Source organism: Schistocerca americana, chromosome 2, assembly GCF_021461395.2.
Source record: "Schistocerca americana isolate TAMUIC-IGC-003095 chromosome 2, iqSchAmer2.1, whole genome shotgun sequence".
In the NCBI taxonomy this organism is placed as follows: Eukaryota; Metazoa; Arthropoda; class Insecta; order Orthoptera; family Acrididae; genus Schistocerca; species Schistocerca americana.
The window spans coordinates 736,469,992-736,493,276 of NC_060120.1; the positions used below are offsets into that span (position 1 = coordinate 736,469,992).

The window sequence follows — 23,285 nt, forward strand, 5'->3', positions numbered from 1 at the left end:
TACGATATTTTCCACATATCCACCATGCGTAGCAATAATATGGCGTAGTCTCTGAATGAAATTACCCGAAACCTTTGACAACGTGTCTGGCGGAATGGCTTCACATGCAGATGAGATGTACTGCTTCAGCTGTTCAATTGTTTCTGGATTCTGGCGGTACACCTGGTCTTTCAAGTGTCCCCACAGAAAGAAGTCACAGGGGTTCATGTCTGGCGAATAGGGAGGCCAATCCACGCCGCCTCCTGTATGTTTCGGATAGCCCAAAGCAATCACACGATCATCGAAATATTCATTCAGAAAATTAAAGACGTCGGCTGTGCGATGTGGCCGGGCACCATCTTGCATAAACCACGAGGTGTTCGCAGTGTCGTCTAAGGCAGTTTGTACCGCCACAAATTCAGGAAGAATGTCCAGATAGCGTGATGCAGTAATCGTTTCGGATCTGAAAAATGGACCAATGATTCCTTTGGAAGAAATGGCGGCCCAGACCAGTACTTTGAGGATGCAGGGACGATGGGACTGCAACATGGGGCTTTTCGGTTCCCCATATGCGCCAGTTCTGTTTATTGACGAAGCCGTCCAGGTAAAAATAAGCTTCGTCAGTAAACCAAATGCTGCCCACATGCATATCGCCGTCATCAATCCTGTGCACTATATCGTTAGCGAATGTCTCTCGTGCAGCAATGGTAGCGGTGCTGAGGGGTTGCCGCGTTTGAATTTTGTATGGATAGAGGTGTAAACTCTGGAGCATGAGACGATACGTGGACGTTGGCGTCATTTGGACCGCAGCTGCAACACGGCGAACAGAAACCCGAGGCTGCTGTTGGATCACCTGCTGCACTAGCTGCGCGTTGCCCTCTGTGGTTGCCGTACGCGGTCGCCCTACCTTTCCAGCATGTTCATCCGTCACGTTCCCAGTCCGTTGAAATTTTTCAAACAGATCCTTTATTGTATCGCTTTTCGGTCCTTTGGTTACATTAAACCACCGTTGAAAACTTCGTCTTGTTGCAACAACACTGTGTTCTAGGTGGTGGAATTCCAACACCAGAAAAATCCTCTGTTCTAAGGAATAAACCATGTTGTCTACAGCACACTTGCACGTTGTGAACAGCACACGCTTACAGCAGAAAGACGACGTACAGAATGGCGCACCCACAGACTGCGTTGTCTTCTATATCTTTCACATCACTTGCAGCGCCATCTGTTGTTGAAAATTGTAACTACTGTAATTTCGAAAGTTTGTCTGCCTGAAAATGTGCTGTTGTCCCAAGCATATTGCAACAAACGGTGTATTTCTATCGCTGCTCGTTTAGTTTTTATTGCCATTTCAAATATACCGGTCATTTTTGAAACACCCTATATATATATATATATATATATATATATATATATATATATATATATATATATATATATATATATATATATATATATATATATATATATATAATGTCTGCTTGTGTGTGTGTGTGTGTGTGTGTGTGTGTGTGCGCGCGAGTGATACCCGTCCTTTTTTCCCCCTAAGGTAAGTCTTTCCGCTCCCGGGATTGGAATGACTCCTTACCCTCTCCCTTAAAACCCACATACTTTCGTCTTTCCCTCTCCTTCCCTCTTTCCTGATGAGGCAACAGTTTGTTGCGAAAGCTTGAATTTTGTGTGTATGTTTGTGTTTGTTTGTGTGTCTGTCGACCTGCCAACACTTTCATCTGGTAAGTCACATCATCTTTGTGTTTTATATATATATATATATATATATATTAATGAAATTTATATGAATGTTCCACTGCCTACTGACAATTTCACCAAACTGTAGGGGTCTAACTTAACAACTATTTTTTCAGTTTTTATACTCTGTTAAATATACAGAATTATTTTTTATGAAACATATATTACGGACACCAAAATCATGTCTATGTACAGCAAAATAAAATACATGGAACATCATTTCTAACACCAAGAATTTTTCAGTGCCATTTCCTCATAACAGCTTGCTTGGGGTTAGGTTACTACCGGACTGATAACTTCAGTTATCCAACAGATTATGTTAACTACCAACAGAGCTAGTGAGTCCTGCTTCTGAAAAGCATCTGCAACGCCTTTATTCGTGTAATTTAAAAGTACCTTTTGGAGCAGTAGGTGTTTAACTCATAGTTCAAATTAATTTCTCTTCTTATGAGACCTATTTTTCTGTGTGTAAAACCAAGAAATAGTTGGATACATAAATAATTACTGAAATGTCAAGTTTGAAAAAGTGATTAATTTTATGACTACCACCAAAAATTAGGTTCGTATACACCTAGAATAGAAGAAGGTGTCACATCTCGTGCAAGAAGACCAAACTGTAAATATTTATAGATATTTTCAGATAGACTGCTGTGGATAATGTTGTGCACACTTCAAAGTGTTAATAATATTATGAGAAGGAAAGCTGCTACTCACCATATTCCGGAAATGCTGAGTCGCAGATAGGCACAACAAAAAGATTTTCACACTTAATGCTTTTGGCCAATGGCCAATACACACACACAAACTCAACTCACTGACACGACTGCAGTCTCAGGCAACTGAAACCATACTGCGAGCAGCAGCACCTGTGCATGATGGGAGTGATGACTGGGTGGGGGAAAGGAAGAGGCTGGGGTGGGGAGGGGGAGGGATAGCATGGTGAGGATGGCAGACAGAAGTGCTGCAGGTTGGGCAGTGGGCAGGGTAGAGGTGGGGAGGGGTGGGGGGAAGTAGCGGTAAAGGAGAGAAATAAAAAAAAAAAAAAAAAAAAAAAAAAAAAAAAAAAAAAAAAAAAAAAAAAAAAAAAGACTGGGTGTAGTGGTGGGATGACAGCTGTGTAGTGCTGGAATGGGAGCAGGGAAGGGGCTGGACGGGCGAGGACAGCAACTAACGAAGGTTGAGGCCAGGTGGGGTTACGGGAATATAGGATGTATTGCAGGGAAATTTCCCACCTGTGCAATTTAGAAAAGCTGGTGTTGGTGGGAAGGATCCGTATGGCACAGGCTGTGAAGTAGTCATTGAAATGAAGGATATCATGTTTGGCAGTGTGTTCAGCAACAGGGTGGTCCACTTGTTTCTTGGCCACAGTTTGTCGGGGGGCAATTCATGCGGACAAAAATCAGGTCTTGCATCTAGGTCTATTACAGGGATAGGAGCCATGAGGTAAGGGATTGGGAGGAGGGGTTGTGTAAGGATGGACGGGTATATTGTGTAGGTTCGGTGGACGGCGAAATACCACTGTGGGAGGGGTGGGAAGGATAGCGGGCAGGACATTTCTCATTTCAGGGCACGAGAGGTAATCGAAACCTTGACGGAGAATGTAATTCAGTTGCTCCTGTCCTGGGTGGTACTGCGTTATGGGGGGAATGCTCCTCTGTGGCCGAATGGTGGGGCTGTGGGAGGTGGTGGGAGACTCAAAACATAAGGCACGCAAGATTAGGCAGGGCTATCTGTGAAACCATTCATGTGGTCTACACGCTAAGCTGCAACCACTGTGCTGCATTCTATGTAGGCATGACAACCAACAAGCTGTCTGTCTGCACAGATGGCCACCGACAAACTGTGGTCAAGAAACAAGTGGACCACCCGGTTGCTGAACATGCTGCCAAACATGATATCCTTCATTTCAATGACTGCTTCACAGCCTGTGCTGTACGGATCCTTCCCAACAACACCAGCTTTTCTGAACTGTGCAGGTGGGAACTTTCCCTGCAATACATCCTATGTTCCCATAACCCTCCTGGCCTCAAACTTAGTTGCTGTCCTCACCCATCCAGCCCCTTCCCTGCTCCCATTCTGGCACTACACAACTGTCATTCCACCACCACACTTTTTTTTTTTAATTTATTTCTCTCCTTTACCACTACTTCCCCTCCCCCCCTCCCCACCGCCCCACTTCACTGTCCACCGGCCCCACCATACTATCCCTCCCCCTCCCTGCCCCAGCCTCCTCCTTCCCCCACCCAGTCATCACTCCCATCATGCACTGGTGCTGCTGCTCACAGTGTGGTTTCAGTTGCCTGAGACTGCAGTCGTGTGTGTGAGTTGCGTTTGCACAAGTGTGTGTGTGCGCGCGCATGTGTGTGTCTATTGCTGACAAAGGCCATTGGCCGAAAGTTTTAAGTATGAAAATCTTATTGTTGTGCCATCTTGGACTCAGCATCTCTGCTATATGGTGAGTAGCAACTTTCCTTCTCATAATATTGTTACATTCCATCCTGGATTTTCCATTGTTTGATTCAAAGTGTTAACACATACAGCTGTGTGACAGTCAAAAAGTTGGTTTCAGTACTTATCTTGTCATGCTAAAATTTATTTTGATTTTGTTGCAAGATCATCCCATGAATTAAAAAGTCTATGAAATAAAAATCCTTTTATTATTTCACAGTTTATTGTTTTATTGACACTTTAAACAAAGTGTTATCAACAGTCAAAAACATACACTTTTGATCTCTTCACATGCTTTAAGAATGCAATTCACCAGACACTGTGACTGTAGAGCACAACTGAAATATATATTAAGCTCACAAATCTGTACAACAGGTATTAACAATGACTGACACACACACACACACACACACACACACACACACACACACACACACACACACACACGTGCAAAAAATATGATCTATCAGTTTCCGACACTAACTCCTGCAGTGCAAATATTCTGTCACTGTTAGAAAATATACCTCATACATTTGTAACACTGTGTTATTAATGTATAGCCCCAATAAAATAGTGCAACTTAACTGTTGTTGTTGTTTTTTTCAGTGGCTTTTATTTTGTATCAAAATGATTTTGCACACACCTTTTTGTATTAACAGATTACAAGTTGTCACTGATTTATATTTTCTGTTCCCAACTGAATACATACATCTTTCTACAGTATGGTGCTTGCTAACAGCAAAATGTTTTAACACACACTGGCAAATAAACTTAGTTTATAATGCCTGTTGGTTGTGCCACTCCTGTCAATAGGTTTTCTTACAGCACTTATAAAATGGTAGTTTTATCACTGTATTAAACAATCCAAAAACCACAGTTTTTGTTTAAATATTATAATTACTAGCACCTTGCAACATGAATCATCATAGATTGGAATGACAATTGTGTAACAAGTTTGTCATTAAATTTTCTGTTATTTTGCATCACACACCTGTAAAAAATTACAAATTTATAAATTTTTCTTTTAACACACACATTATATTTTGCTGACTATTGCAAGTGCACAACAGTCTTCATGATACATACAAAATGCAAAAATTAATTGTATACATTAAATAAACTAACAATACTGTCTTTCTTTTTAACACTGAGTGTAGCTATCATTTCAGTACCTGAGGATTGTCCTCATAAGTATTTTCATCAACATTTGTAAGATGTTACTACTAATACATTCATGAACACACAACAGTTTGGTTAAACATGTGAATGGACGAAGATCTATGATAATGTTTTCAATTAAAACATTACAGACATAAAATCTGACATATGGGAAAAATAAAGAATTTAATACTTGAAACAAATATTTCACTTGAAAAATAATGTCCATCACTTGTTTGGGTTGGAAGATCTACCATGAAACCTAACTTGGTATACAAAATTGGGATGAGGTCATTATACTTTTAGCTGAAAATAAGAACAGAAAGGAAAGTAGACACAAGCAGTCGACTCTCGTGTCAAGATTATTGCTTAATGTTCACTATTTTATTCTATTCTCCTGGTGAAAATACAATGAAATGTGACTTCAAATACAGTTTTACACTTCGGTCTTCGCTGCAGCAATACTAAAACATTAAAGATGGAGTATTTGAAAGGAAGGGGATCAAATTGTGGCTGCTCAATTTTCATTCAAGAAAACAGCAAAACTGTTGCTGATAATCACAACACTACAATGGAATATAAAAACCACAGAGGTAAAGAAGTAGAATCATTCTTTATCAGCAGCATTTACAAACTAATAATTAAAAAAAATGTTTGGAAGTCTTTCCCGGCAGTATATCCATACATCAAACATTTCTTAGCTAGCTAAAATTATTTACTTTTTATCCTACATAACACATTCTATTTCAATTCAAATACAGTCATAGATTTTGATCCTCACTGCAGTGGTACTAAAATATTAAAGATGGAGTATTTGAATGGGGTATTCTCAAATAAAATTGTGGCTGCTCAATTGTCATGAGTGGACAGGCACACCTAATACCAAAGTTCCATAACAAGGTTAGAAAACACAAGTGGATTAAAAATATAAGCAAATTACACTTGTTTTCCACTACACACTGAATTACAGTAGAAAAATAACATCCTGATACATGGCAAACATCTCAGTAGTGAAATAATAAACAAAATAAAAATATTAAATCTGGGCATTTGAAGTCTCACAACTGTAGACAAATTTCTGTATTTGTACACATTAGCAGATTCTCACACTAAGAGTGTGTGTGTGTGTGTGTGTGTCTCAAATGTGTATATCGACAGTACTGCAATCTTGCCTCCTGAAGATTATTAAGGGGCAGACTTTCTGTTATATGCACATTACAACACAATTTGTATTTGAAAAGTCATATGGTAAATTTTTCCTGGACATTTATCTGACACATGCATTATCCCAAGAAAACATTTCATCATTCCACCAACAGCTTAATACCAAATGATTTCAAATCTTCATTTCTCTGCATAACTTCTCTTGATATTTTTATTTTGCACATCAGAATAAATAATTCTAACAACATTGTTAAGATATGCTGTTACAGTTGAAAAATACACGACTGATAGTGGCTGGCAGGCGCAAAATGCAACATACGTTGTTCATAAACAATGACTGTTAACTGAAGCAAAAAATTTGAGTGGCTATTTGCAAACATACAGATGGTATGAAGAAACAATAGCCACAAAACAAATTCAAAATCACACTGTAAATAACACATAATGTGGAAGAGGGTATGTGTAACTGAATTACATACAGAATCTTCCTGCAAACTTACAGCAATGCAGCAATGTGGAGTACGTGTGCCATTACCATTACTTTTTTGAGCTTCAAGAAAAGAATTTGAGGTCTTTAAATCTAAAGGCATCACCAACTCGACTTAATAAGTTAATGATGGAATATGTAGCTTCATCTATATAGCAAGTGGTGGATCAGGTAGTTCTCCACATAACAGAGAGGCCTCATTTTAAAAAAGGGGTATAAATTTACTACATTTATTTCTAACAACCCATCTAACGAGGAGAAAAATGATGGAATACAATTATCTATGAAACCTCAAGTCTTATTTATTCAACACATAATGTAAGTAAGTATGACAGACAACCTAGCAGAGAGAACAAAGTTAAGTTTGATTCACTGTGGCTGTAAATCAAAAGACATTCACACTGTCATTTATTACCTATTACCAAAGGACAATTCTTCTTTATACAAGCATGAGAAACCTCCTGTATTAATAAATAAAAAATTCATAGTTGAAAGACAATTCCCAGAATTTGTACGTTAACAAGACAGTATCTAGCATAAAAAGTTCAAAATATTCCCATATAAGAAATCAATATGTTTAGACAAAACTTGACTTACATTTTAATGGATGGAAGATATATCAACAATTTATCAGTGTTTGTCACTCACATTACAGAATTTCATTACAACAGAAATTAGCATTTGTCTAGAGGCACCTAAATCAAATTGTATTTCAACAAAAACAGACTAATGCAATCTCTGCAACATGTAATATCCATAAAGAGGAACACGAGTAATTCCAAGAAACTGCTTGCTGTTTCACAGATGTATTTAGTGATATATTTCATCCAGTACCTCAACGAACTTGAAAACATCACAAAATATTCTCTTTTGGTCTTCAATAGTTACAACAATCACAAAAAAGCACAAAGTCGATGACAACACATACACATGAAAATGAAAGTATATTTTGCCATTCATCTGTTGTTGAACACTGTGTGTCTGCTTAATTTTTCCGAATATCTTCAGTTTTCACCGGATAGTTTATAAAACAAATTATGTTATATCTTCTGCCAATTTATAATTTCTGTTTGGCAATGTATGACAAAGATAAAAATTTGCCTGAACTGCTTCTCTTGTCATTCTTCGACACATAAAACAGAAATTAGCTTCTTATGGCTCTAAACATTACATTACACACGAATTTTTATAACAGAAATGTGAGTACAAAATGATCCATGCTGAAGATATTAGATTTATGGCAGAGGCTATAGTGTGCTTCACATTGAAATGCAATTCTGTTTTGAAGAATTCTGTGCATATCTCTTTACAAATTCCTGGCAGCCAATGACATTTAGTCTCCCTCCCAAGGTATATTGTGAACAGAGCTGGGTGGCAATAAATGCTCTCATTAACACTGCAATATGGCTTTATTTCAGTGGTGACACAATTTCATTCGTTGTTACAAAACTGGGCAACACGGAAAGTTTTGGCTTCCTCTCTGCCACCACACACAAGCAAACCTCATCCCTTTCAAAGTTCTCTCTCTCTCTCTCTCTCTCTCTCTCTCTCTGCACAGAAGTGCCTTTCCATATCATGAGGCACGAGGCACACTATAGCAATTATGTGAATTAAGTGATAGAGGTATAGTATCATATTATTAGTAAATGATATAAAGAATGACTATAATTCTAAATCTGTGAGGCTCTTGCTTTCTGTATGCCTAATGATTACACAATATATAACAGATAATAAAGAGTTATATAAAAAATCTACCGTTTAAGAATGGCAGTGAGGATTTCTGATTACCTTCCTATAAAATGAAATGCTTACAAAGCAGTAACGTTGAAGAGTGTGGTAATGAAACAGCCACCTACACAATCATGATATCGTAATACAGTGACAAATGGAAGGCATGTGCAACTTCACATCTGCATCTTTATATTAAGTAATTTCAATTATAAGGTTTTTGTTTTTAGATTCATGTCATAATGTCTCTTTTTCCCTCGTGTGCACTCAGACATCATTCAGAGACTACCATATACTGTATGAACATTTGCCAGTCGGTTTCTGTCTTCAGTTCTCCAGCCGTCATTAAACAAACACTGGCGGCTGAAGAACCTGAGATACAAGCCAACAAGCAGTAAGTCAACAATTGGCCATGAATGTCTCAACAATTTTATTCATGGACAATAATTTTTTCATGGACAATAACTTTTTTTTTTCTGCACAATGTTGATTTTTGGAATCTATACAGTGACATGGAGAAAAATATAGTGGCAGAAATATTGTTTGCACTCAATCTTACACATTTCTAATTCAGCCCTCTTATTTCAACTTTAAAACTTTAAGGAACATTTGTTAATGAGATCAAAGTTACATTTAAAATCAAATAATCAGCTTCTGCTACCGCCTGTGCTCAAACATTACAACTTCACATTACCATAATATATCACAGGCTTAAGGGAAGAAAATACTTCTATTAAACTCTTTCTTACAGCAAATCAATAGAAAAATGACTGGCACATTTTCAGTCATTTTTAACAAGAAAAAAAAGCAAGAAATAAAAAACCGAAGCATTTCAATGTAACCAAGAGCATTGCACCCATTACACTACAAGCAATAAAATCTGCTTGTTTTGTTACATTATACTAAAGTAAAGAAAAACTGCTTTCCAGAAACAAGATCTACTCCCTAACAACTCAAGTCTCTTGTAGAATTTATTATTTTCAAGACACTTAAAGATATAAAACAAATAATAACAACAGTTTACACAATTACTACATCAAAATTATATTCCATAACTTATGACAAAAGGCCAATGAGAGGTAAGCTATAATTGTAAACATATCTCTCTTTTCACTGTGAACCTTTTCCTTTTTGTTGTTATTCCTGATAAATATCTTAAGTTAGTAACTTACTTTTGTATGTATATATACAAGTTTCTCTCTCTCTCTCTCTCTCTCTCTCTCTCTCTCTCTCTCTCACACACACACACACACACACACACACACACACACACACACACACAGTTGTTCTGGCTAGCACAAATTGTGGTTATATACTTCCAGTCACAAAAAAAAAAAAAAAAATGTTTTTATTAAGAACAGTGAGCAACTGTATACTTCAAAAAATAAAATAAAAACTGTTTGACTTTCCACAAACAAAAACACTGGACCAAAATCATTAATTACTTCATGGCTGAAGTTCGCATACTAAAATATGTACTTTCTGTGATGACAGAGACTCAACAAACAACTACTGGATAATCTGAAATTTTGAAAATACAGTATATCCTCACACAATATGGCTAAATTTGTAAAAATAGCATTTCTGCTCTGGGTAACTGAAGCTCAAAAGACAATTTCTGCTTAAGTTACACCTCTGATAGTGTGATGAGTTCACAATATGAAATTCATGTATTGTGAAGTATTAATATTTTTTCCCACCAACGTAAATCATTTTATGTGCTCTTTAGTGATCTGGTGAAGTATTCTTAGATGTAAAGGCAATAAACATGGTTCTAACTTTGTACAAAAAATGAGAACAATTAAAATGTATATACATTCTAATAAAAAATTGAAGGAAAAGTGTAAATCAGCTGGAGAAAGGTAGTATTTCAGGACAGACACTGAAAACATGTTCATATCCATGAAATTGTCACATGTGTAACAAATCACATTTTATATGTGAAGTCAGTAAAACACAATGCTTAACTTTGGTGTAGTAAAAAACAAACCTTCCCAGGCTTCTTAAAACACTGAGTCTTGAAGTTTGCTGACAATACACCACAGACTTACTTCAAGATTTTCACATTATGCAGATTTCTTTTTCTCACGTTTCCACGATGCTATTCTTTCCCGCAGTTCAGTAGCTTTAGGAAAAACAAAACTGTTTTTAGAACAAAACTCTAAATCAACAATACACATCAAAATTCACTACCTCATTTCTTACAGCTGCTTACAATTAAGAAAACTTGTATAAATATTATATTCATATGAATGGATATGACAAACAAACAGGAGTACACGGAGTTATTGAAAACTTGCTTGACCACTTCTTTTCTGCCAGTCAAGTAAATGAAATTATGGTCCATATTGTATGTCCTACTCCCAATTAATGTGCCTTTAATAAGTGTTCACATTGCCTTCCCTCTGTCTATTTTCAAAACTACCATATTGCAACATATTGCTTTTATCTTAACTCAATTCTTTGTTTGATTTTTATCCCCATTCTGCATTTACGACAGTTACAATTTTGCAAAACACTAACGAGAAGACCACACAGTAATTGGATTTTTGTATTTTATTTATTCGTGGTACATGAAGTTCAGAACTCAAATATCAGTCACCCACCGAATGTCGATGCAACTCTAAAACATTCTTGAGAAACTCAACATTCATGTTTTCCGAGTGTCCTTAATACCCTAAAGTTAGCTCTGGGGTATAATGTGCACCTGCCAAGTGTGTGACCTGAATTGATTCCCGACCACAGTAAAGTTTTAAACAAAGGTGCATGTTTTACGAGCATTTTCATGAACATTAAAATACATAAAGATGAATGGTTTTTAATCTACACAACCTATTTTTTTTTTTTTTTTTTTTTTTTTTTAATGGTTAATATCGAATTTCTACCTGGAGTGAGAACTATGTTTTTATCTGTTCTATGTACACTACTGGCCATTAAAATTGCTACACCAAGAAGAAACGGGTATTCACTGGACAAATATATTATACTATAACTGACATGTGATTACATTTTCACGCAATTTGGGTGCATAGATCCTGAGAAATCAGTACCCAGAACAACCACCTCTGGCCATAATAACGGCCTTGATACGCGTGGGCATTGAGTCAAACAGAGCTTGGATAGCGTGTACAGGTACAGCTGCCCATGCAGCTTCAAGTCGATACCACATTTCATCAAGAGTAGTGACTGGCGTATTGTGACGAGCTGGTTTCTCGCTCACCATTGACCAGACGTTTTCAATTGGTGACAGATCTGGAGAATGTGCATTATCCTGCTGAAATGTAGGGTTTTGCAGGGATCGAATGAAGGGTAGAGCCACGGGTCATAACACATCTGAAATGTAACGTCCACTGTTCAAAGTGCCGTCGATGCAAACAAGAGGTGACCAAGACGTGTAACCAATGCACCCCATACCATCATGCCGGGTGATACGCCAGTATGGCAATGACGAATACACACTTCCAATGTGCGTTCATCGCGATGTCGCCAAACACAGATGCAACCATCACGATGCTGTAAACAGAACCTGGGTTCATCCGAAAAAATGACGTCTTGCCATTCGTGCACCCAGGTTCATCGTTGAGTACACCATCGCAAGCGCTCCTGTCTGTGATGTAGTGTCAAGGGTAACCGCAGCCACGGTTTCTGAGCTGATAGTCCATGCTGTTGCAAACGTTGTCGAACTGTTCGTGCAGATGGTTGTTGTCTTGCAAACATCCCCATCTGTTGACTCAGGGATCGAGACGTGGCTGCATGATCCGTTACAGCCATGCGGACAAGATGCCTGTCATCTCGACTGCTAGTGATACGAGGCCGTCGGGATCCAGCACAGCGTTCCGTATTACCCTCCTGAGCCCACCGATTCCATATTCTGCTAACAGTCATTGGATCTCGGCCAATGAGAGCAGCAATGTCATGATACGATAAACCGCAATCAAAGTCGGAAACATGATGGTACGCATTTCTCCTCCTTACAGAAGGCATCACAACAACGTTTCCCCAGGCAACACCAGTCAACTGCTGTTTGTGTATGAGAAATCGGTTGGAAATTTTTCTCATGTGAGCACGTTGGAGGTGTCGCCACTGGCGGCAACCTTGTATGAATGCTCTGAAAAGCTAATCATTTGCACATCACAACATCTTCTTCCTGTCGGTTAAATTTCGTGTCTTTAGCACGTCATCTTCATGGTGTAGCAATTTTAATGGCCAGTAGTGTAATTAGAAACAAAAATGCATACATTTTTTCATATAAATGGCTATTACATACATATTAATTAGCATACATATTGTGTTCCTAAACAAATGGTCAATGTTCAGGGATGTGACAGGAACAATCATTCAAAGCAAAAAAGTCTAATAAACATGGGCTCTGAAATGCATACCTTAAGAGTTATGAGCACTTGTTCAGTAAAGATGTGTTTCAAAGTAGTGAAGATGAACAAGTGCACATTGTTTTATACCATACTAACACTTCTCAAAATATGCAAAGCAAAGAGCTAGCAGCAGAAGAGATTTGCTTCGATTCCTCATGGGGCATCCTGTATTTGATCAATTTTATATTTAAATTATGTAGATATTCAAATTGAATTGCAGGGGATGGGGGAGGGTCGGAGGGGGGGAAGGGAGGGAGGGAGGGGGGGGGGGGGAGAGAGAGAGAGAGAGAGAGAGAGAGAGAGAGAGAGAGAGAGAGAGAGAGAGAGAGAGAGAGAGATGAGACTCAAGCTAGTGATCCAGCCATTATATCTCAAGCAATACCTATGTTTCCCATCTTTATGTATTTTACTCTTCATGGAAACACTCATAAAACAAGAACACTTTTTAAAAATTTGCATCCACCAGGAACCGAATCCAAGCCACTCACAATGCAAGTGAGTACTGTACCACTGAGGCACAGTGCCCATTGAAAAATCTACCTTTCATTAGGGTACTAAAAACGCTTGGAAAACTTCGAAGTTGATGTTTTAGAGAATTTTGGGAAGCTGCATTAAATTGCTTTGGCAGATTGATATTTGAGTTCTTAACTTCACATCTCTGCCATGAGAGGGCTCCGATTGTAACGTGTAACATGGTGACGTGTAACGTAACTATGTTGGTGCATGAGAAATAGCATGCTGTGATGGAGTTTCCAACTTGAAAAGTTCATCCACACACAGAGGACTCTCTCCTTCAGCATGACTATGCCAGACCACATACGAGTACTGTGACATCTGCAACAATCCGACACCTTGGGTTCACTTTCATCAACCATCCTTCACACAATCCCTACTTAGTCCCATACGATTGTCATCTGTTCCCAAAACTTAAAGAATGCCAGGAGGACTTCATCATCATCATCATCATCATCATCTTCGTTTCCCCTCTATCCAACATCTGGTCAGGTTGGGGTATCAATGGTACTTCGTCACTTTACTCTGTCTTTCCACCATTCTTCTGCCACTATTTGGTTCCATAGCTGGTTTCTCCACCTTAACTCATCTTTACAGTATCCATCCATCTTGTTCTCGGTCTTCCTCTTGGCCTCTTGCCCTCAATCTTGACCTTCATCATTCTTCTTGGTATTCTTCCCTCCCTCATCCTCTTCACATGACCAAACCATTTTAATCTATTCTTTTCAATTTTCTCAGTCAACTACTCCACTCCAGTTTCCTTCCTAACATCTTCGTTTTTCACTCTGTCTCTCCTCGTCTTCCCTAGCATACTTCTCAGACACTTCATTTCACTGGATTGTATCCTACTCTCCTCTCTTCTAGTCTTAGTCCAAGTCTCTGAGCCGTAAATTAGTATGGATGTGAAGTAAGTCTTGTATAGCACCAGCTTAAACCTCATTGGTACTTCCCTTCCCCAAACCAAGCCCCTCACATACTGGTAAAATGTGCTACTCTGTTGTATTCTTCTGCTATTTTCTGTCTCCAAACGAGAATTCCACATTAATACACGTCCCAAATATTTAAAGTTGTCCACTACTTCAATATCTCATCCCTTAATATGAATTTGTCCCTTACCCTCTCTATCCCCTCTGGTTACCAACATGGTCTTGCTTTTCTCCACACTAAATTTCATTCCATATTTCTCAACCTTATCATTTAGGATGTCTATTTGTTTTTGTACCTCCCTACTGCTTGCTGGTTGGGTGTTTGTGGTTGAAGGGACCAAACAGCAAGGTCATCAGTCCCTTGTTTCAAAGGTGGTCCATTTGGATGGAGTTACATCTCCGAAGAGTCATAACCATAAAAGGTAAAAGGCTAAAAAACGTAAAAGTGCAGTCATGTTGTCAATGGTGAAACCAAAAGGAGGGAAGTCAGCAAGTGGGCAACCCGAAGGCTACGCTAGAGGCAGGAAATATCGTATCTCTGATGCAGTACAGGCAAGACCAGCAGCTATTCAAAAGTGTTCAACCGCTAGAATGTAAAAATGCGTATTGTAAAAAGGAGACTAATCAAATCTAAAAAGAGATAAAAACACAGTAAAAGGGAGAGAAAAGAAGATCTTGGTTAGGGAGGGGAGTCAGGAATCTCCAAACACAGCTTACAGTGGGAGACACCCCAACCCTCACTGCCCTGCCCCTACTCCAGACGGAAATTAAAAATCTTAGAACTGAAAATAAAAACCACTTTCGTGGAGGAAACTGAGAACCTGTTCAACCATCCAGGAATCATCTGCCAATATCAAAGGTAAAGTGCGGGGAAGTCTGTACTTAGTAAGCAGAGCCAAAAGAAGGGGGCATACCACCAAAATGTGGGCTACTGACTGGAAGGCTCCACAACCACAAAGTAGGGGTGGCTCACTATGGAGAGGAAAACCATGGGTAAGCCTGGTATGGCTGATGCGGAGAAGACACAGGGTGGTCGAGTCCTTTCGGGACAGGCGGAAGGAAGAACGCCATGGAACAGGTGTCACCTTAACCGCACGAAGTTTATTAGATGGGGAGGTAGCCTCCCAAGAGTTTGCCCATGATTGTGCGAAGTGGGATTTGATATGAAGCCGTGAATCCGCTGCAGGAGGGGTTACAGAGAAGGGGGGGGAGGGGTTTAAGTGACTGCTCCCCCAGCCAAACAATCAGCAAGCTCATTACCTGGGATACCCACATGGCCAGAGACCCAAAGGAAGTCAAGGGAACAAGCAGCATGGTGAAGATCAGCAAGACGGTAGTGGATGGCCGAGACCAAGGGATGGCAGGAAAAACACCGGTCAATAGCCTGAAGGCCACTCCTTGAGTCCGTACATAACAAAACGCTGTTGAGCTTGGACTGCTTAATAAAGGTAAGGGCTTGGAAAATTGCCATCAATTATGCAGTAAACACCCCACATGCAGTTGGCAGGAAATGATTTTCCATGCCAACAGAGGACGTGAAGGCATATCCCACACGATCAGCAGATTTAGAGCCATCGGTGCAAACTCCCACAAAATTTGGTGGAAAAAACAACGGAACACCATTCGGGGAATGGAATCTTTTGGACCTCCCGAGAGCGGGAATCAGGTGGGTGACGTCCTTCGTCTGGATACAGGATAGAATACGAAGGATGAGTGGGAGAGGAACGGACAGCAATTGCATAAGAAACCAGAAGCTGGGACTGCCAAACAGAAAGGGGGGGAACCCAGCTTCAGCCAGGAGACTATCAACAGTGCTAGTAGGGAAGGCACTGGTGACCAAATGGATACGACGATGGTGAACCAGATCCAGGAGGCACAGTGTGGAAGGAGCAGCCGAACCATAAACTTGACAACCATAGTCCAAGTGAGACAGCACTAAAGCCCGATAAAGGCGGAGAAGAGTGGAACGATCAGCACCCCAAGAGGACATTGAGTTTATGGAAACATCCTACCTTCAGAAGTCTGATATGAGGCAGCCAAGTGAGCTTGTTGTCTAAAAGAAGACCCAGGAAATGAAACCTTGGGACCACAGGTAATTGTTGTGCATCAAGGTAGAGTTCCGGATTGGGGTGGACTGTAGTGCGGCGACAGAAGTGGACCACGCGTGATTTTAGAGGAGAGAATTGAAACCCGTGTGAGAGGGTCCATGCAGAGGCATGCTGTATAGCACCCTGGAGCTGCCGCTCTGCAAAGGCCATCGAAGAGGAACTAACCCAAATGCAGAAATCATCCACATACAGAGCAGGGGTGGCCAAAGGACCGACAGAGGCCACAAGCCCATCTATAGCAATGAGGAAAAGAAGTACACTCAATACAGAACGCTGTGGGATGCCATTCTCCTGGGTCCGTGGGGAACTAAGAACAGTACCAACCCGAACCCTGAATGACTGATGGAACAGGAACTGGCGGATAAAAATCGGGAGTGGGCCTTGAAGACCCCACCCATGAAGTGTAAGTATGATATGATGGCACCAACCCGTCATAGGCCTTGCGAAGGTTGAAAAATACCAAAACCAAATGGCGGCACTGGGAAAAAGCCTGCTGAACTGCGGATTCCAAGCGAAGTAAATGATCGATTGAAGACCGTCCCTCTCGGAAGCCACAATCGTAAGGGGACAAAAGATCCCGAGATCCGAGGACCCAATCGAGCCAACCGGCTACCATCCATTCAAGTAACTTACAAACAACATTTGTCAGACTAATTGGCCTATATCTTTCGACAAACAGGTGTTTCTTACCTGGCTTAAGGACGGATGCTATCCTTCCACTGAGAAGGGAAGTCACCCTGGAGCCAAATACAGTTAAGCACCCGGAGAAGATGTTGTCAACGTGGAGCACTGAGATGTTGAAGCAATTGGTTATCAATGGAGTCTGGGCCAGGGGCCGTATCATGAGAAGAAGAGAGTGCGGAAAGAACTTCCCATTCAGTAAAAGGTTCGTTGTAAGATTCTGACTGACAAGGGGTAAAACATAAGTTGGAAGCTTCGGCCCACTGTTTCTGGTGAAGGAAAGCAGCCGGATAGGAGATTGCTGCTGACGCTGATGCTGTTGCATAATGGGTCGCAAGATGTCCCATGAGAATCAACGGATCTGTGAAAAGGCCATCTGGGAGGGCAATGCCCGAGATGGTAGACTGCCGATGGCAACCTTGGAGAGAGCGACACAGAGCCAGTAGAACTGAGGGAAGAAACAAAGCATTCCCAACACACCTGTTTGCTCCGTTTGATTAAGTAACAGGCTTCGGCACGAAGGCATTAAAAAGTAATAGGTTTGGCAACGGATGGGTATCTCTTAAGGTGTTGCAAAGCTCGACGGCGATCACGGATGGCAATGGCCATGGTCGTACTCCACCACGGGACTTGCCGGCGGCAAAATGGTCCAGATGAGCATGGGATAGCAAGGCTAGCAGCGTGAACAATCGCATCAGACACGCCACATAGGACATCATCAACACAGCCCAACAAAGAGGGGAAAAAAACAACCCTTGCAGTATATAGAGGCCAATCGGCGCATTGGAAAGACCAATGATGTAACATGTCCATTGGGGAGCGGGAAGGTAGCAAGAGAATCAACGCGAAGTGGTCACTATTGCAAAGGTCGTCATGTGGCGACAGGTGTATGGAAGGGAGGAGGGAGGGAGAAGAAAGAGAAAGAGCAATGGCAGAAAAGGTACCACAACCAGCACTGAAATGGGTAGTGGAGCCATAGGCAAAAGTCGTGGTCTGCAAGAAACTGGTCTATGAGTAGACCCTGACTAGATGGAATAGATGGAAATGCACTGTCCCACAAGGGATGATGAGCATTAAAATCCCCGAGAAGGAGGAAGTTGCTGATGAAGGGCAGTTAAGGCAGCAGGTGTAAGAGTCCTGACAGTAGGGAGATAAAGATTGCAAACTGTGACCCCCAGAGTCCAGGTGGACCCTAACAGCAACCACTTCCAATGTAGTTTGAAGAGGAATCCACATGCTAGCAATGTCCGTACGGACCAACGTACACGTCACCAAAAGTCTGCAGGGAGCTGACCCAATTCGAAAGAAAGCACGGAACCCATGGAGGGTCGGTGAGTGATCATCAGTAAAATGAGATTCTTGTAGAACCACACATGCTGCAGAGTAAAACAAAATAAGGGATTTCAGCTCTGGAAGGTGACGGTAATATCAATTACAATTCCATTGGATAACCACAGAATGATGATTGAAATGTAGGGTGAACAGGCTAAAGCCAGTCATGTCACCGGGTCACCAGCTGTCACCGACAAGGAGGGGGCGACATCCATGAACAGCAGGTCAGAGCCAGGGATGGGACCAGTGGTGACACCAAAGTCTCCTTGTCCTGGGACTTATGTTTCTTCTTCTTTTCTGTTTGAGATTGAGGAGGGCTGTGCTGCAAAAAGGAGCCAGTTGCAACAAGATCTGGAACAGAAAGATAGTGGGCGACATGGGGGCCCACAGACCGTGGTTCTCATGGTCATCGTGTGGTGGCAGACCTTTGGCCGGGAAGTTGCTGGGAAGGGGCGTTCCTGGGAGGGGCGCCCTTGACCATCAGACGTGGGAGCACTTCTCCGGCTGGGGAGGGGGAGCGGCGCCAAGAGGGAGAGTATGGGAACCGCAGGGGAGGGATTCAGGAATGGGGCAAGGAAGGGGTGAAGATGTAACTAAAGCATAGCTACATGTCATTGACACAGGATGAAGACGTGCATACTTCTTATAAGCCTCAGTGTAGGTTCGATGATCAAGGGACTTATACTCCTGTATCTTCTTTTCCTTCGGGCAATCCAGTGAATGTGAAGAGTGATTGCCATGACAATTAACACACACAGTAGGGGGAACATAGCAACTCCCCTCATGGAGTGGACATCAACGGTCACCAAAGAGAGGGGTCTGCGAACAGTGGGAAGACGTGTCCAAAACGCAAGCACTTAAAACATCTCATAGGTGGTGGGATGTATGGCTTGACGTCACATCGATAAACCACAATCTTGACCTTCTCAGAGAGGGTATCCCCTTCAAAGGCCAGGATAAAGGCACTAGTATCAAAGTGAACACCCCGCTGTCCTAGATTGTCCCTAAGTTCTTCAACAGTTTGAAGGATGAGGTCCGTGTGACAAATTACACCTTGAACCATATTCAAAGACTAGTGGGGGGTAATGGACACAGGAATTGTGCCAAGATGGTCACAGGCACAAAGGGCCGCAGACTGGGCAGCTGATGCAAACAATGGTTCAAATGGCTCGGAGCACTATGGGACTTAACTTCTGAGGTCATCAATCCCCTGGAACTTAGAACTAATTAAACCTAACTAACCTAAGGACATCACACACATCCATGCCCGAGGCAGGATTCGAACCTGCGACCATAGCGGACGCGCGGTTCCAGACTGAAGCGCCTAGAACCGCTCGATCACTTTGGCCGGCGCAGCTGATGCAGTTTTGATCAACATCTTGCTCAGAGTGTCCATTTCACCAAACCTGTATTCAATGTGTTCCACAAAAAATAAAGCTTTGGTATTGGTGAAAGTATTCCCATCAGTCCTGGTGCAAACCAGATAGCAGGGGAAAGGTTTCGCCCTGAGCTGACTAGCCTGACTCCCCTCCTAGGGGGTAGCCACGGAAGGGAGGGGCAGAAGAAGAAGCACTAAAAGAATCATTTCCATTCAAAGAGATGGCCATAGAAGACCAGGATTCTGGACCTTTATGCGTTTCATTTGCATGGTGGCTGCCCTGATACCAACCACTCCATCTGGCATGGCGGCCATTGCCGGGAGTTCCAATGCTCCAGGATGACAACCACTCCTAGGTTTACATGAGGAGATCACAGCTCAGGTATCAGAAGTGTGATCCCTGTGTTTCCAGGGGGCTCAACCAAAAGGGTACATGGTGACCCCACTACACGGGCTGGCTATGCACCCTAGCATCAGACAACGACGTGAAGGAAAAGATGGAAGGAACTAGGAGGGCACACGCTGGAGACACTAGGTAAGGTGCTCTTCCCCAAATGGCTCACACTATGGATCAGAAATTTAGTAATGGAGGACAAACACCAGAGGGGGACCAGAGAATACCGAAAGGATGAGATAATGACTCAACAAAACCAAATCGCAATGCTAACATAACCAGGAGGATTGCGGGGCCAACATAAAGGAAGACATCAAGAGAGGGAGAGGAGAGGGTGGAAGGGAAAGAGCAAGGACAGAAAAGGAGAGGAAGGCAAAGGAAATGCAACCTGGGAAAGAAGGAACACTGGAATAGCTCGGGGCCCTGTGCTTGCCATGCACATACTCATGAAAGCACCGTGAGCCCCCCTGGGGGGCTTATTGCTTGTTCCCCACACTACAATATCATCAGCAAACAGTAACAGCTTCATCCCCCTTCCTCTATGGGCATCTATCGTCTCTTTGACTATTTGAACTGTCACCATTATAAATAGTAGTGGTGACGAGACACTTCCTTGTCTTAGTCCCTTAACATTCTTAAACCATTCAGATCTTCCAACTGGTGTCTGCACACAACTAGAGCTTTTTTCATACATTGCCTGGATGACTTCAAGTGTTTGCTTTCCAACTCCCTTTCTCTTCAAGGTGGCCCATACCTTTTTCCTGGGAACACTGTCTATACTTTCACTAGGTCAAGAAATGTCATCACCAGATCTTTCCCATACTCCCAATGTCTTTCCATCAACTGTCTCATACTAAAGATTAGGTCCACTGTTGATCTACCATGACGAAAGCCATAGTGCTCCTCTTCTAACTGCCCTTCCACTTTCTGTCTCACTCTTCTTTCCAGTATCCTCTCCATTATTTTTGCTGCTTGGGATATAAGTGTAATCCCTTGATAGTTGTCACATACTTTCCTGTCACCCTTCTTGAAAACTGTGATTATTATTCCCTTTCCCCGTTCTTCAGGTACACATTTTTGGGTCCAAATTAGTCTGTATAGCCACTGTAGCCCAACTGGTCCAGCTGCCTTTATCATCTCCACAGTAATTTCATCTATCCCAGGTGCCTTTCCTGTTTTCATTTTTCTCAGAGCTAGTTCCACTTCTAACATCATTATACCCTCCTCTTCTTCCAGACCTCTGCCGTACTTCTATTCCCTTTCCACTGCCGTTCTTCACATTTAGTAAATTATCAAAGCACTCTTTCCATCTTTTCCTTATCTCCTCTGGTTGCATTAATAGCTCTCTGCTTTCCCCTTTCACTAGCTTTGTGTATGTTTTTTTCTTCCTCATACTCTTTGTAATTCCATGTATCAACCTCTTACCACTAGTAACATCTCTTTCCAACTCTCAGGTGAATTTCTCTGAGCTTTTCCTCTTTTCTTCTACCACAATTTTCATTACACTTATTTTTACTATCCTGGTATTTCCTTTTACTTTCAGCTGTTCTGTCTCTGTTCCATTCATGCCAGGCTTTCTTCTTTTCTTTTATTGCCTCCTTCACCCTATCATTCCACCATGGTGTCTCCTTTTCCTTTACCTGCCCACACTGCCACAGGTCTTCTCAGCAGAGCTTACAAACGCTTCTTTGAACTTACCCCATTCCTCTTCCACATGGCCATACACGGTGTTAGGGATTTTACATTTAAGTAACTCCTTAAACTTTTCTTGTACTAAGCCATCCTTTTGTTTCCACACTTTTATTTGCCTTTCCCTTTCTTTCTTTATGTCTTTCAATTCATCAAATCTCATCTTTCCCACCACCACTCGGTGGTCTCCATCAAAAGCCTCTCCCGGGAGTGCAGTTACATCCGTCAGCTGTCTCCGATTTTTCTTTTCCAGCAGAAAGTAGTCAATGACCGTCTTCGTCCGTCTATCACCCCATCCATATCTCGTTATCTTTTGGCTATTCTTTTTACGGAACCATGTATTGCCCACAATCAGACCGTTTCTTTCACAGAAATCAACCAGTTTCTCTCCTTCCTCATTTTTCCTCCCATATCCATATGGGCCAATTATCTCCTCCTTCTCTAGTCTTTCTTTGCCTACCTGTGCATTTAGGTCACCCATTACTATTGCTTCCACATCTGTAATTGTCTTCTCTAACAGCTCTAGAAAATCCTCTGTGTTTTCTTTATTTCCTGTTTGTGGTGCATATACTTGGATGAAGTCCTTCACTACATTCCTTGACCTCAGCTGAATCCTCATCACCATATCACCTGTGTATTCTACTGCTTCCACACATATTCCTCTAGGTTTTTGGCTTCTTGTGCACCACTCCAGTAGTGTGCGTAGCCCTTCCTCATTTTCCTCCTTCCTCTTCCCTTCCATCTAACTTCACTAAGTCCCATCAGTTCTAAGTTCTCCTTTTCCATGAAGTCTATCAACTCTCCCACCTTCCCAGTAAGGGTCATCACATTAATGATACGCACCTTCATTGTATTGGTGCCTAGTCGCCCATTTCTCACAGTTCCCCCAGTACCCCAACTGGGCGTTGCTTGCAGGGAATGCCCTAACCTTTTCCGAGGCTGGTTTTGAAGTACCATTTCAAACTCCGCCAGTGCCAGTCCGAAGCCCAGGGCCTCACCTTGCAAGTGGCGAGGCAGGAGGAGGGGGCGGAGTAACAACCTCGTTAAAACATCTTGGTCCATCTGGCTCCAGATGGTAGTACCCTGTAAGGGCCCCTCACCAGGGTAAAAGGTGAAGACAGACAACAATTGGGAAGTGGAGGAGGATTTTACAAGTCCCAACGGTGGAAAAGCAGAAGAAC

At 41.7% G+C, this 23,285-nt stretch overlaps 1 protein-coding gene across 1 annotated transcript in view; it reads right to left on the minus strand.

Annotated features, from left to right (window-relative positions):
* Positions 1-4,365: 4,365 nt before the first annotated feature.
* Positions 4,366-23,285, minus strand: part of LOC124594791 (ubiquitin conjugation factor E4 B) — a 286,207-nt gene continuing 267,287 nt past the window's right edge. Inside the window, exons 22-23 of the mRNA XM_047133209.1 lie at positions 10,701-10,835; positions 4,366-5,164 (exon numbers count right to left, since the gene is read on the minus strand). Coding sequence (XP_046989165.1) covers positions 10,777-10,835 — 59 coding nt within the window. The 3' untranslated portion in view covers positions 4,366-5,164; positions 10,701-10,776. The remainder of the gene's footprint in view (positions 5,165-10,700; positions 10,836-23,285) is intronic.